General features: G+C 41.1%; 1 protein-coding gene across 2 annotated transcripts in view; it reads right to left on the bottom strand.

Annotated features, from left to right (window-relative positions):
- LOC123503255 (ubiquitin carboxyl-terminal hydrolase 31-like) overlaps positions 1-11,268 on the bottom strand; it is a 58,208-nt gene extending 46,940 nt beyond the window's left edge. The window contains exons 1-2 of one of the 2 annotated variants that reach the window (XM_045252829.1): positions 11,000-11,268; positions 1,201-2,056 (exon numbers count right to left, since the gene is read on the bottom strand). In XM_045252829.1, coding sequence (XP_045108764.1) covers positions 1,201-2,056; positions 11,000-11,112 — 969 coding nt within the window. In that variant the 5' untranslated portion in view covers positions 11,113-11,268. The remainder of the gene's footprint in view (positions 1-1,200; positions 2,057-10,999) is intronic. The other variant, XM_045252830.1, reaches the window with a different exon arrangement.
- Positions 11,269-11,901: the final 633 nt, after the last annotated feature.

The following is an 11,901-nucleotide window of genomic DNA, read 5'->3' as shown; positions in this document are numbered from 1 at the left end:
ATGTTTACTGTTTTCGTTTTCTCTTTCCTTATCTTAGTCTGAGTGATTCGAGATAAAATATGTATGTAATGACTCTTATTATCCTCAGCTTTATTTTTACCTTGATTTTCCTTCTCCTTACAGCTGCCTATCCCCCACACACACACACACACACTGCAGCTTTCTCACATGTGCTAATTCATTTCTCATTAGCTAGTCAAAGTGCCAGACTCATTTCCAGTGTGTGTAGCAGCTTCTCTTAACCTTGACTCCAGTGATTTGCTGTGTTTCTTTTATAAGCACCGTTTTGAATTACCTTTTTTTATACAGTTTACATTAGTTTCCTTATTTTGATTAAGCTCTTCAGTACTGGGATGCATTTTTACGAGTTTTGCATGTGATTCGACTATTTTACTGACAGGGAGCTTAGGTAGTTCAGAAGATTAATGGCCACAGTCTTCACTATTTCAAACCCCCACATGTTTCTGAAGCTGTATAAATTCGGCAAATAGTAAGCAGAATAAATAAGAAAACACGTCATGGTACTGAAGGGGTTAATGTTTTGGAATGCAGATTTTATTTTAGCATTTTGGTTTTGGGTATTTTTAAACGTTCTTAGCACGAGTCTTTTAGCTGTGTCCGTTTAACCTCGTTTGTTTGTAATGGACTACAGTTTATTTACACATTTTGTCATATTAAATTTTTGTATTAGAGAGGACCCTATGATTTGATTGTAATGTATTATGTTAAATTATGGTCAATAAACCTATCTATCTATCTATCTGTCTTTCTATCTATCCACCTCTCAGATTTTAACAAGCTATCAGTACATTGGAAGGTTCAAGTTTTAAACCCTTCAGTACTGGGATGCATTTTTACCAGGAGTCTTGGGTATAATTAGACGATTTTATTGACATTATAAGGGTCTATGGAAGTCAGACGATTAACGGCTAGAGTCTTCACTATTTTAATCCCTCACATGAGTTTCTGAAGCTGTAGAAAATCATCAAATAGTAACCAGAATGAATATGAAAATGTCTCATGATACTGAAGGGGTTAATAGTGTCAGTAGTGGATTAGGTTAGGTTAGAATAAAGACTGTGGAAGAGTGAGGAAGGAAGGTTTGGTGGGATGGGTGTGGAGAAGGTGAGGGTTTGTTGAGATGTAGTGAAGGTGAGGGTTTGTTGGGATGTAGTGAAGGTGAGGATTTTGGATACATACCTTGATCTTCTTGTACTTGCGCTTTGAGGCAGTGTTGAGGTCCTCATGCACCTTGTCCAGCACAAACATGAGGAACTCAGCGGCGTCGTGCTGCTGTGAGCCGCGGTACAGAGACTCGTACTTGTCCACCGTGTTCTTGAAGTTCATGGAAAGGTCCGGGACATAGCGCAGCGTCCAAAGCGCCTTGAGCAGCACGGCCAGCTGCTCCGTGATCTCACCCCGCGTGCCGTACTTCTTGGAGTTGATCTTGTTGCAGCGCGCCAGGTCGTGCTTGTACTGGTCCAGCACGAAGTACTCTGCCAGCACATCCGTGTGGCTCAGACACTGAATCACCGCGTTAATGAAGCACGTGTTCCCGTGGTTCCGGATCCCCATCACCCCCGGCACTCGCCCCTCGGGGAACTCCACGCACTCCTCCGCCTTGGTCGTTCTCAGGTCAGACACGGATATTGTCTTACTGCGCTCCAGCCGGCCCCGGGCAGTGGGGGCACCCGGCACGCCGCCTGGGCCACCGCCACCCTGCACCTTGGAGGCCACGCGACTCACAAAGGAGCTCACCCGCGTCAGGTATTTTTTCTTTGGTTTCACTGAGGCACTGCTGGAATCACTGCCGTCCAGACTCTCGGCACCGTTCTCCGAGATGGTGCTGTTCCCCTGCAGGAGGGCAGCATCCCCCTCACCCCCACTACCACTACCACTGCTGCCCCCACCAGGGTTCTGGCTCACCTCCCGCCCTGCCCCTCCTCCTCCTCCCTCTTTGTGCTTGCTAGACTTCTTACTGAGGCGGAAGGACATGAACGGCCGCTTCCTGCGGGGTTCCCCGTGTCCATTCATCATGGAGGGCTTCGTCAACCTGCTGAGGAGAACACACCTTAGTCACACCTCAACACAAACACAAACACACACACACACACACAGTACACATAATTATGCATAATTTTCCTTATTCAACTTTCATTTACTCTTTTTATAAGCTGAAAAGTCGAGTTAACAAAGTAGAAAACAGGTCACAAGAAAACTTTTAGAAAGAAACAACACACACTCACACACACACTAGAAACAAACAAGGAAAGTCTCTTTATAACGACTAATCCAGTAAGAGCAGTAGAGTGACATGGCGCCAAACACAGCTCTGAGCATGGGGCGAGGGGATTGGTTGGGGTGGGGGTGTGAGTGTCACAGGAGTCAGTGAGGCGCACCACACCCACCACCACCACAAGCCTGCCTGCCGCCTGACACCTAATCCTGTAACTCACAGCCACGGCCCTTTCATCAACTCTAGTGCCACGCCAACACTGTGTCATTGAACGCTCTGAGGAAACACTCATTTATATTTCAAGTATTTCCTTAAGCCAATAAATTAATGTGAAAACCCTACATGGTTAAAACAAAATAAATAAATAAATCAAGTGTTGTAGTCTTGTGGTGGTCAAGTAATACATCTTCCATAGCATCTAAATATAAAAAAAATGTTGTAGTGTTGTGGTGGTCAATAATACATCTTCCATAGCATCTAAATATAAAAAAAAAAGTATTCTAGTGGTCATTAATACATCTTCCATAGCATCTAAATAAAAAAAAAGTGTTGTAGTGTTGTGGTGGTCAGTAATACATCTTCCATGGCATATAAGTGTATCATCAATAGGAAGAGTCAATAAGAAGCTTTAAAAGAAGATTAGACAACTTTATGGATGGGGATGATAGATGGAACTAGGCAGCTTTAATCAAACAGGGACTCCCACGTGTAGGTCTGGCAGCCTCTTGCAGCTTCCCCGCGTTCTTATGTTAGGTTCTTATGTTTAGAAATATTTAGTTTTGTGGTGTGTGAAAAAAAAAAAAAAAAAAAGCAATAGGTAAATCATTTGTCCTGATATCTCAATGCATAACGTTCCTATAAACATAATAAAAACAGTAATAATAAATAAACAGATAAGTGAAGCAAAATACAAGAGATGAGTTAAAATAAATCAATAAAAAGGACTTAACCCTTCCAGTACCATGACGCATTTCCATATTCATTCTGCTCCCTATCTGGTGATTTATAAACCTTCACAAACTTATGCGGGGGATTGAAATAATGAAGACTGTGGCCATTAAACTTCTGACTTCACCACCACAGACCCTTCCGAATGTCAATAAAATGGTCTAATTGTACACAAATTTCAAGGTAAAAATGTGTCCCACTACTGAAGGGATTTACGACAGAAGAAACGAGAGAGAGAGAGAGAGAGAGAGAGTGAGAGAAGCAGTCGCCACACACACACACACACACACACACAGATTCAGTAAGGCATAAACTACCAAAACTTGCCTTCACATTCCCTTCCTGGTCTGTACACTGAGAACCATTCTTTTAACTCTTGGATTTGCTCAGGGGCTGGCATCTAAGTGGGCCTTTTTTAACTTAATTCCTGTTGTCCTTGGCTAGATTTCCACCCCTTACATTAACCCCTTCAGAACTGGAATGCATTTTTACCTTGAGTTTTGTGTGTGATTAGACCATTTTATTGATATTAGGAAGGATCTACGAAGGTCACAAGATTAATATCCAATCTACACTATTCTAATCCCCCCCCACATGAGTTTCTGACCTTGAATTTTAGGTGTAATTAAACCATTTTATTGATATTAAAAGGGTCAATGGAGGTCACAAGATTAATAGCCACAGTCTTCACTATTCTAATCCCCGACATGAGTTTCTGAAGCTGTATAAAATCACCAAATAGTCACCAGAATGAATGTGGAAATGCATCATGCTACTGAAGGGGTTAAAAATGACAAAAATCACACTTCAAATCCTGAGACACAAAAACTGCAGGTATTAGCTGACCCACTAATGGACTGTTACATCTCTGTGCTCGGCCTCCAAGTCACCACGCAATACTAACACACCAAAGGAGGCCACACATCATCAAATTACCACTATGACCAATGCTTGTGTTTACGTTTTGCTTGTGTTTACGTTTGGTGATAACAGATCCATCACCAAGCCACCACAGTAACACTAACACAAATACGTACACTAAACTGGACACAGCCGCAGCATTACTTTATTTCACCAAGCCACCATAGCACCACAAACACTAATAAAACACAGCCACAGCGTCCGTATTTCACCAAGCCACCACACCACAGCACCAGTCACACAAACACACTAATAAACACACTACCACAGTATCAATCTATTTCATCAAGTCACAACACCAATCACCACGCACAAAACACACTAAACAAAACACTGCCACAACATCAACACCTCAACCCACCACCCCAGTCACCAGTCACACAAAAAAACACTCAAAAAAAAAAAAAAACACACACATTACAGCATCACCACTTCACAACTTCACCACACAGTGCACCAGAGACCACCAGAGCTCACCACACCACTGATAACTCCCTCTCTTGCTATCTAATCACTTGCATTGGGTTAGTGTGCCAATCAGTAAAGCGTAAATCTCCAAGGGAAACAAACAATACATCTTATCGGGAAGCACAACAGAGGAACCTTGTGATGGTGATTGGGAGACAGACCACTCATGCCACACAGGTAATGGGGACAAGGACATCTGGGTGCATTTTGTCCTCCCATGTAGCCTTGACAAAACGCTCCCCAAGGTCCATGGTTATTAAGTAGCTATTCGGAAGTAACAGTGGTGCGTTGGCCTTATTCATGTGGCTTATTAATGTGTGCAATGTTTTGATTGATTGTGTTTATGTAGTTTGGTATGTTGATGTATTTTCTCGCTTGTTCATTCGCTTGCTTGCTTGCTTGCTTGCTCGTTCTGTCTGTCTATCTGTCTGTTTGTCTGTCTCTCTCTCTCTATCATTAATTTTTCACAAATATTTTGCTCAATTTGTAATAATGTATCTATGTATTTCTTTACAGAGAATTGCAGAGATTTAAGATAGAATTATGACACACACACACACAAGCAAGCACTCACTCACTCACTCACTCTCTCTCTCTCTCTCTCTCTCTCTCTCTCTCTCTCTCTCTCTCTCTCTCTCTCTCTCCTTACAACCTTTAACCCTTCTAGGACAAAATCTCTCTCTCTCTCTCTCTCTCTCTCTCTCTCTCCTTACAACCTTTAACCCTTCTAGGACAAAATCTCTCTCTCTCTCTCTCTCTCTCTCTCTCTCTCTCTCTCTCTCTCTCTCTCTCTCTCTCCTTACAACCTTTAACCCTTCTAGGACAAAATCTCTCTCTCTCTCTCTCTCTCTCCTTACAACCTTTAATCCTTCTAGGACAAAATTTCTCTCTCTCTCTCTCTCTCTCCCCTTCCAAAACATAGGAAAAAAAACCACACACACACACACACCAATTGTCCCAAGTATCCCCCTCTCCCCCTCCAAGGCCATGAGGGCGGCACGTGGCAGGCAACACCCCCGGGACAGCACATTACCGCCACTCTGCTACAAAGTTCCAGGATAAATGATGTGCAAAGTTCCCTCTACTGCACGGAATGAGAACACACACACACACACACACACACACACACACACACACACACACACACACACACTCCTGTTATCTTAGTCCCTCTTGTAATGATTGGGGTCTTTTTTTTGGGGGGGGGGGCAAGAGGGAAGGCTGGGCAAGGGCTACAAAAGATTAATGAAAAAAATAAAATAATTGTCCACTTGATTGCCAGTTCCCAGTTATCTTGTTTGTATGTGTGTGTGTGTGTGTGTGTGTGTTTGTTTCTCTCTTTCTCTCTCTTTGGTCCGTAAAAACATTTTATGAATAAGTAAAAAAATCAATATTAAAATAGATTACTTTTTTTTCATTGCCTATTGAGTCAAATTTACATATGAAGAATAAACAAAATAAATAAACTGAACTACAATAAAAACAATAAAAAAAAAAGACATGGGAGTCGTTTTTCCTCCATTTCTCAAACACAAATCGGAACACAAACACAATAACAAAAACACACACTAGTAGCAACATACATACACACAAACACACACACATACATACATACTAATAACACATATACACATACATAGACACACGCACATACATAGCTATATATACTAATACAGGTAACTCGATTTATGCGATAGATGCGTTCCAAGAGGCATCGTGTATTTCAAAATTCGTGTAAAACAAACTTGTAATTCTCATAAGAAACAATAGATAATAAGAGGGACGTGGGATGTGGTCCAAATCGTGTATAAGCAAAGCGATCGTGCAAATTTAATTCATTATAATATTTTTTCGGTCACATATTAACAAAAACGTGTAAATCAAACACACGTAAATCAAGAGTTACCTGTAATACACACAAACACACATATACATACATACATACTAATAATACATACACACACACAAACATATATACCCTCAAAACCACAAACCACAACCAGCATCACATTACCCGTCCTCCATGACTCCCCAGTGCCCCCTCCAGCCTTGCCGAGAGCCCTCACCTCTCCTTATAGCAGCACAGGAAGCACTACAGAGGACATTGGACATTCTCATTCACTCGTCCAAAGCTGTGATAGCATATGGCACTGCACTGAATGTTACGCACCTTGGAGAATAAAGATGTGTGTATGTGTGTGTGTGTGAGAGAGAGAGAGAGAGAGAGAGAGAGAGAGAGAGAGAGAGAGAGAGAGAGAGAGAGAGAGAGAATTACCGTTTAGTGTTTAACCCCTTCAGTACCAGGACATGTTTTAATATACATTCTGGCTACTATTTGATGATTTTATACACCTTCAGAAACTCACATGGAGGATTAGAATAGTGAAGACCGTGGCCATTAATCTTCTGACCTCCATAGACCATAATGTCAATAAAATGGTCTAACCCTAATCACACACAAAACTCAAGGTAAAAAATAAGCATCCCAGTACTGAAGGGGTTAAAAATATGTTTGACGCTTTTTTTTATCATACTCAAAGATCAATAGTATTCTAATTCCTTTTTTCTGGCCATGGGAACAAAAACGACTAAATAGATAAAGGCCCACTCACATGCCAGTCCCCAAGCTCATGTGCTGTCCTCTGCCTGACTGCCACCAAGATATCTAGGTTAGGTTAGGTTGGGTTAGATTAGATTACGTTAGGTTAGGCAAGGCTAGGTTAGGTTAGGTTAGGTTAGGTTAGGTTAGGTTAGGTTAGGTTAGGTTAGGTTAGGTTAGGTTAGGCTAGGTTTGGTTAGGTTAAGTTAGGTTTTGTTAGGTTAGGTTAGGTTAGGTTAAGTTAGGTTAGGTTAAGCTAGGTTTTGGTTAGGTTAAGTTAGGTTAGACTAGGCTAGGTTAGGTTAGGTTAGGTTAGACTAGGTTTTGGTTAGGTTAGGTTAGATAGGCTCCATCATGGGTAGGTTAGGTTAGGTTAGGTTAAGCTAGGTTTTGGTTAGGTTAAGTTAGGTTAGGTTAGGTTAGGTTAAGTTAGGTTAAGCTAGGTTTGGTTAGGTTAGGTTAGGTTAAGTTAGGTTAGGTTAGGTTAAGCTAGGTTTGGTTAGGTTAGGTTAGGTTTCCACTCTACTCCTACTGAAGATTTTTTTTTTTATCTAATGCAAGAAGGCAACTAGCCAAGAGCAACAGAAAATGAAAAATAAATAAATAAATAAAAAAAAAGCCCACTTCAAATGCAAGTTCCCTAAGAGACTGGTGGAGAATTAGCCAAATATCTTCAAACCTTCCTCTTAAAAGAAGCCAAGTCATAGGAAGATGGAAATACAGAAGCAGGCAGGGAGTTCCACAGTCTAACAGATACAATTTTCTATCTCACATTCACTGCACAGACTACAACACCTTCCTGCCATACTGATATTGTGTCTCCTCTGAATAGTGATAGTGAAGACATGAAGGTTGAAGTCTTATATGCTACGTTAATATATGTCAAAAGTAATCATCAAAATAAGGTTATTAATTCAGAGAGAGTAAACTTGATATTGGTTGCGAAAAGAAGAGGGAGAAAATGTTATGCCACTAAATTTTTATCATCAAATACACCTGTAACTACTTAACTTTCCCTTCCTAGACCCAAAAAATAAATAAAAATAGGAAAAATTATCCTGCGACATTTCTACAGACAGTCTGGTTAAGAATTAAGATTCTCGGTTGCTAAGTACCATTATATCAAGCTTTACAGTGCCACTTACTACTACTACTATGACTACTACCACTACCACTACTACTACTATACTATACCAACTTCATCTAAGCCTGCTCGGGAACTGGCATCTAAGTGGGCCTTTTTTTATTTAATAATTTGTTGCCCTTGGCTAGATTTCCCTCTTACATAATAAAAACTGAAAATAAGTAACGTTTTGATGTGCTTGGATAGATTTTAGTTTGCTCCGGGGTCAAAATGAATTAAGACGTGACTCGGACAAGGCGAGGAAAATTAGAATGTCAGGTGTTACAAGAGCTGAAAAATTGTATACAACTAGAAACACCAAAACAATACTACAAATACACACTAGTAATACAGCGGCAGGGTGATTAGGGTGAGTTGGCCTGAGTTAGTGTGTAGAGAAACATATCAAACACAAGAGTGAAATACAACACACTATAATAGAGAGGTGGCTAGGGTGTTACCTCCAGGGTGTGGGCTTGTGCAGGCGTGTTACCTGTCTGCGAGAGAGAGGAAATGGATGAAAGACCAGGATAAGCAATAAAATTATCAAAAAAAGAAATGAAATGACTAAGATAAGAAATGAAAGGCCAATAAAACAAATAAAATGATCAGGAAAAGAAACAAATTGAGACCAAGAAAATAAAAGGAATGGAAGCAGATTCAACGGTGAAAATTGAAGGGTTTGCCAGAACTTTCAAACGTCGTCAAAACTTTCAAGACTTTTTCCCTGATTGACACACATTACACATGATGGAAGGAGAGAGGCATAGAAGATACTCACTCTTTACATATTTTTCACATTTCATTACCAACTCATGGGTAATAACTCGTACAAAAATTTGAAGATAAACTCATGAATATAAAACGCACACTCTTTAAGTATATTCACACTTTATAATATCTAAAAGTTTGATGAATAAAGTATGAGATTACGACAATATTAAAGATAATCCATACACTCAAACAATACTTAAAATACATCTTTGACCAACTGTCCCATCACGGCTTGCACTGTGATATTGCTGCAGGAGGTGACACAGTAACCGGGAGTAACTGACTGGGTATTGTACACTGCCCATGTATCAAATATCTTTCCCTGCCAGCTACAAAACATGGTGCGCTGGTATTGCTGCAGTGTTCCCTCTGTCACCAGCTGGCACTGGCTGGCAACCTGTCCACATTCACGTTAAAGGACTTAATTAATTTGTACATGCACTGATGTTGTCATTCTCATTTACTCTCTTCACGCAGAATTTGTTGGGGCCATTATACCATTATGCTGCCCCTCCACACCTCTGTTTTTTTTTTCTTTTTTATACCATGTGGGCTAAAGGGGATACTTTTTGTGGTACCTCCTATTTCAAACCCCACCCGCTAGGAAACTGTTGCCCCGAGTGAGGAAGCCCAACCTACACTCGGACCGTGGACAGGATTTGAACCCGTACGCTTGGAGACCCCTTGGACCCCAAAGCATGCATGGTTCCACTGCACCACATACACTCTAAGAACAAGGAGAAATGCACATAAAAGAAATTTACGTGGATTCTATATACTCAAGCACTTGGTGAACACGTTGGTGGCCTGACAACACCCTAGAAATCTTGACATGTGATCAGTATATGTTGTGGAGGCAAGAGTGGTGGTGACTTAACCTCTCGTAAAAATTTGCTACTTGGACTTGTGGCAATACAGGTCAGAAAGACGGCAGTTAATTTTAGTCTTTCTCCACATGGAAGTTTGGACGGAGCTGTTGTGGAAGGCAGGACGGTGAGTGGGTTTGCAAGGTTCAACAATGCCGTTTAAATAGAACCCAATCGAATCATCGGTTTATCATCCTGACACCAAGAAATTATACACTAGGAGATATAAAATGACCATCAAATAAATAATCAAGGCAAGAAATAAAAAGAATACAAAAATTACCATTAAAAGGAAAAAATCAAGAAAATAAATGAAGAAAACAAAAAAAATCACTATTAAAGAAAATAACCAAGAATAGAAATGAAAAGAAGAAAACAAGATGACCAGGAAAACATGACCAGAAAAAGAAAATAACTAAAATGAAGACCAAGAAAACAATAAAATGACCAGGAAAACAAAGAAAGACCAAGAAATGAAACAAAATGACCAGGAAAACTAATAAAATGTCCAGAAATAAGAAAATAATAAAGAAAAATTAAAAAACCAAGAAAGGAAAGAAAATAAGCAAAATAAATCAATAAAATAACCAGAAAACAAGAAAATGGCCAAGAAAAACACAAAATGGCCAGAAAACAATAAAATGGCCAGGAAAAAAGAAAACCAACATAAGAAAGACCAAGAAAGGAAACAAATAATCAGGAAAATAAAAAAAATCACCAGGAAAAGAAACAAAACAACTTCAACAAATACTACTAACAGAGAGGCAGGTGACTAGTGTGTGTGTGTGTGTGTGTGTGTGTGTGTGTGTGTGTGTGTGTTACCTGTATAGTGAAAAACCGACCGGGAAAATTAATATAGAGCACCAAAACAAGATCTAGGGGGTGTAGGGCAGGGGTGTATGGTAAGGGTGTGGGGTGTGGTGGGCGGCAGGGTGAAGGGCGTGGGCGTGGGCGTGTTACCTGTCCAGGGTGTGTTAGACCGGGAAAAGCCAGAATTGGTAACCAGTGCACCAGGGACCACATGGGACTAGTGACAGGTGTGTAGGGTGTGTGGGGGGTGTTACCTGTCCAGGGTGTGTGCCTTGGGGGCCAGCATTAGTAGGGGCGCGCCTCCCCCCCCGCTCCCCTCGCCGCCTCGGGCCAGCTGGGACGCCGACACGGACCGCGCCACAGGCATCGCCCCGCCGCACACTCCTCCTCCTCCTCCCCCCCCGGCCAGTCACCAGCACATATCACCACACGCCATCATCAGCACACTCACTCCCGCGGGACACTCCTCCTCACTGCAGGACGCGGCGCACGCACGTCTCCTTCCCGCCGCGTCTCACCGAACACTGTTGTGGGAAGTGGCATTGTGGGTAAATAAAGCATCACACCACCCGCTTGGTTCTTTTCCACGATAGCGGCATTTTTATTTTCCTCCCGGGTCTTAATGAATGATACTCCACCTGAAATTAAGGTTTATTTATGATTTTGTTTACTACAGTGTGGAAGTTTGTGGTTTATATGGCGTTTCAGGGATGCGCGGCGGCGTCCTCGGTTCATCTACCTATTTTCCCACCACCATCAGCACCACACACTACACGCCCCACACCTCATGGAACTACATAATTTATTTCTTAGAACATAATGGAAATAATATCACCTAACCTGACATTTTTCTCTCTCTTTATCTCAAATCAGAAGTTAAAACACAACCCTAGAGTAAAAACGCGATGTTATTTCAATGTTATCCCTTTCCTGTCTAGTTTGCCAAGAAAATTATACCAACTTTACTCACTCCTTTTTCTGTAGTGAATAAAAAGTACGTTAATAACCACTAAATAAAGTATAACATCCCATACAAGCTTGTTTTAACCCATTCAATACTGGAACACATTGTTACCTTGAGATTTGTGTACGATTGGACCATTTCTTTGACATTAGGAAGGGTCTATGGAGGGAAAAAGATCAATAGCCACAGTCT

This window comes from Portunus trituberculatus, chromosome 13 (assembly GCF_017591435.1).
Source record: "Portunus trituberculatus isolate SZX2019 chromosome 13, ASM1759143v1, whole genome shotgun sequence".
Taxonomy (NCBI): Eukaryota; Metazoa; Arthropoda; class Malacostraca; order Decapoda; family Portunidae; genus Portunus; species Portunus trituberculatus.
Note: the sequence above shows the minus strand (reverse complement) of the source record. Positions and strands in the feature narration are given on the sequence as shown.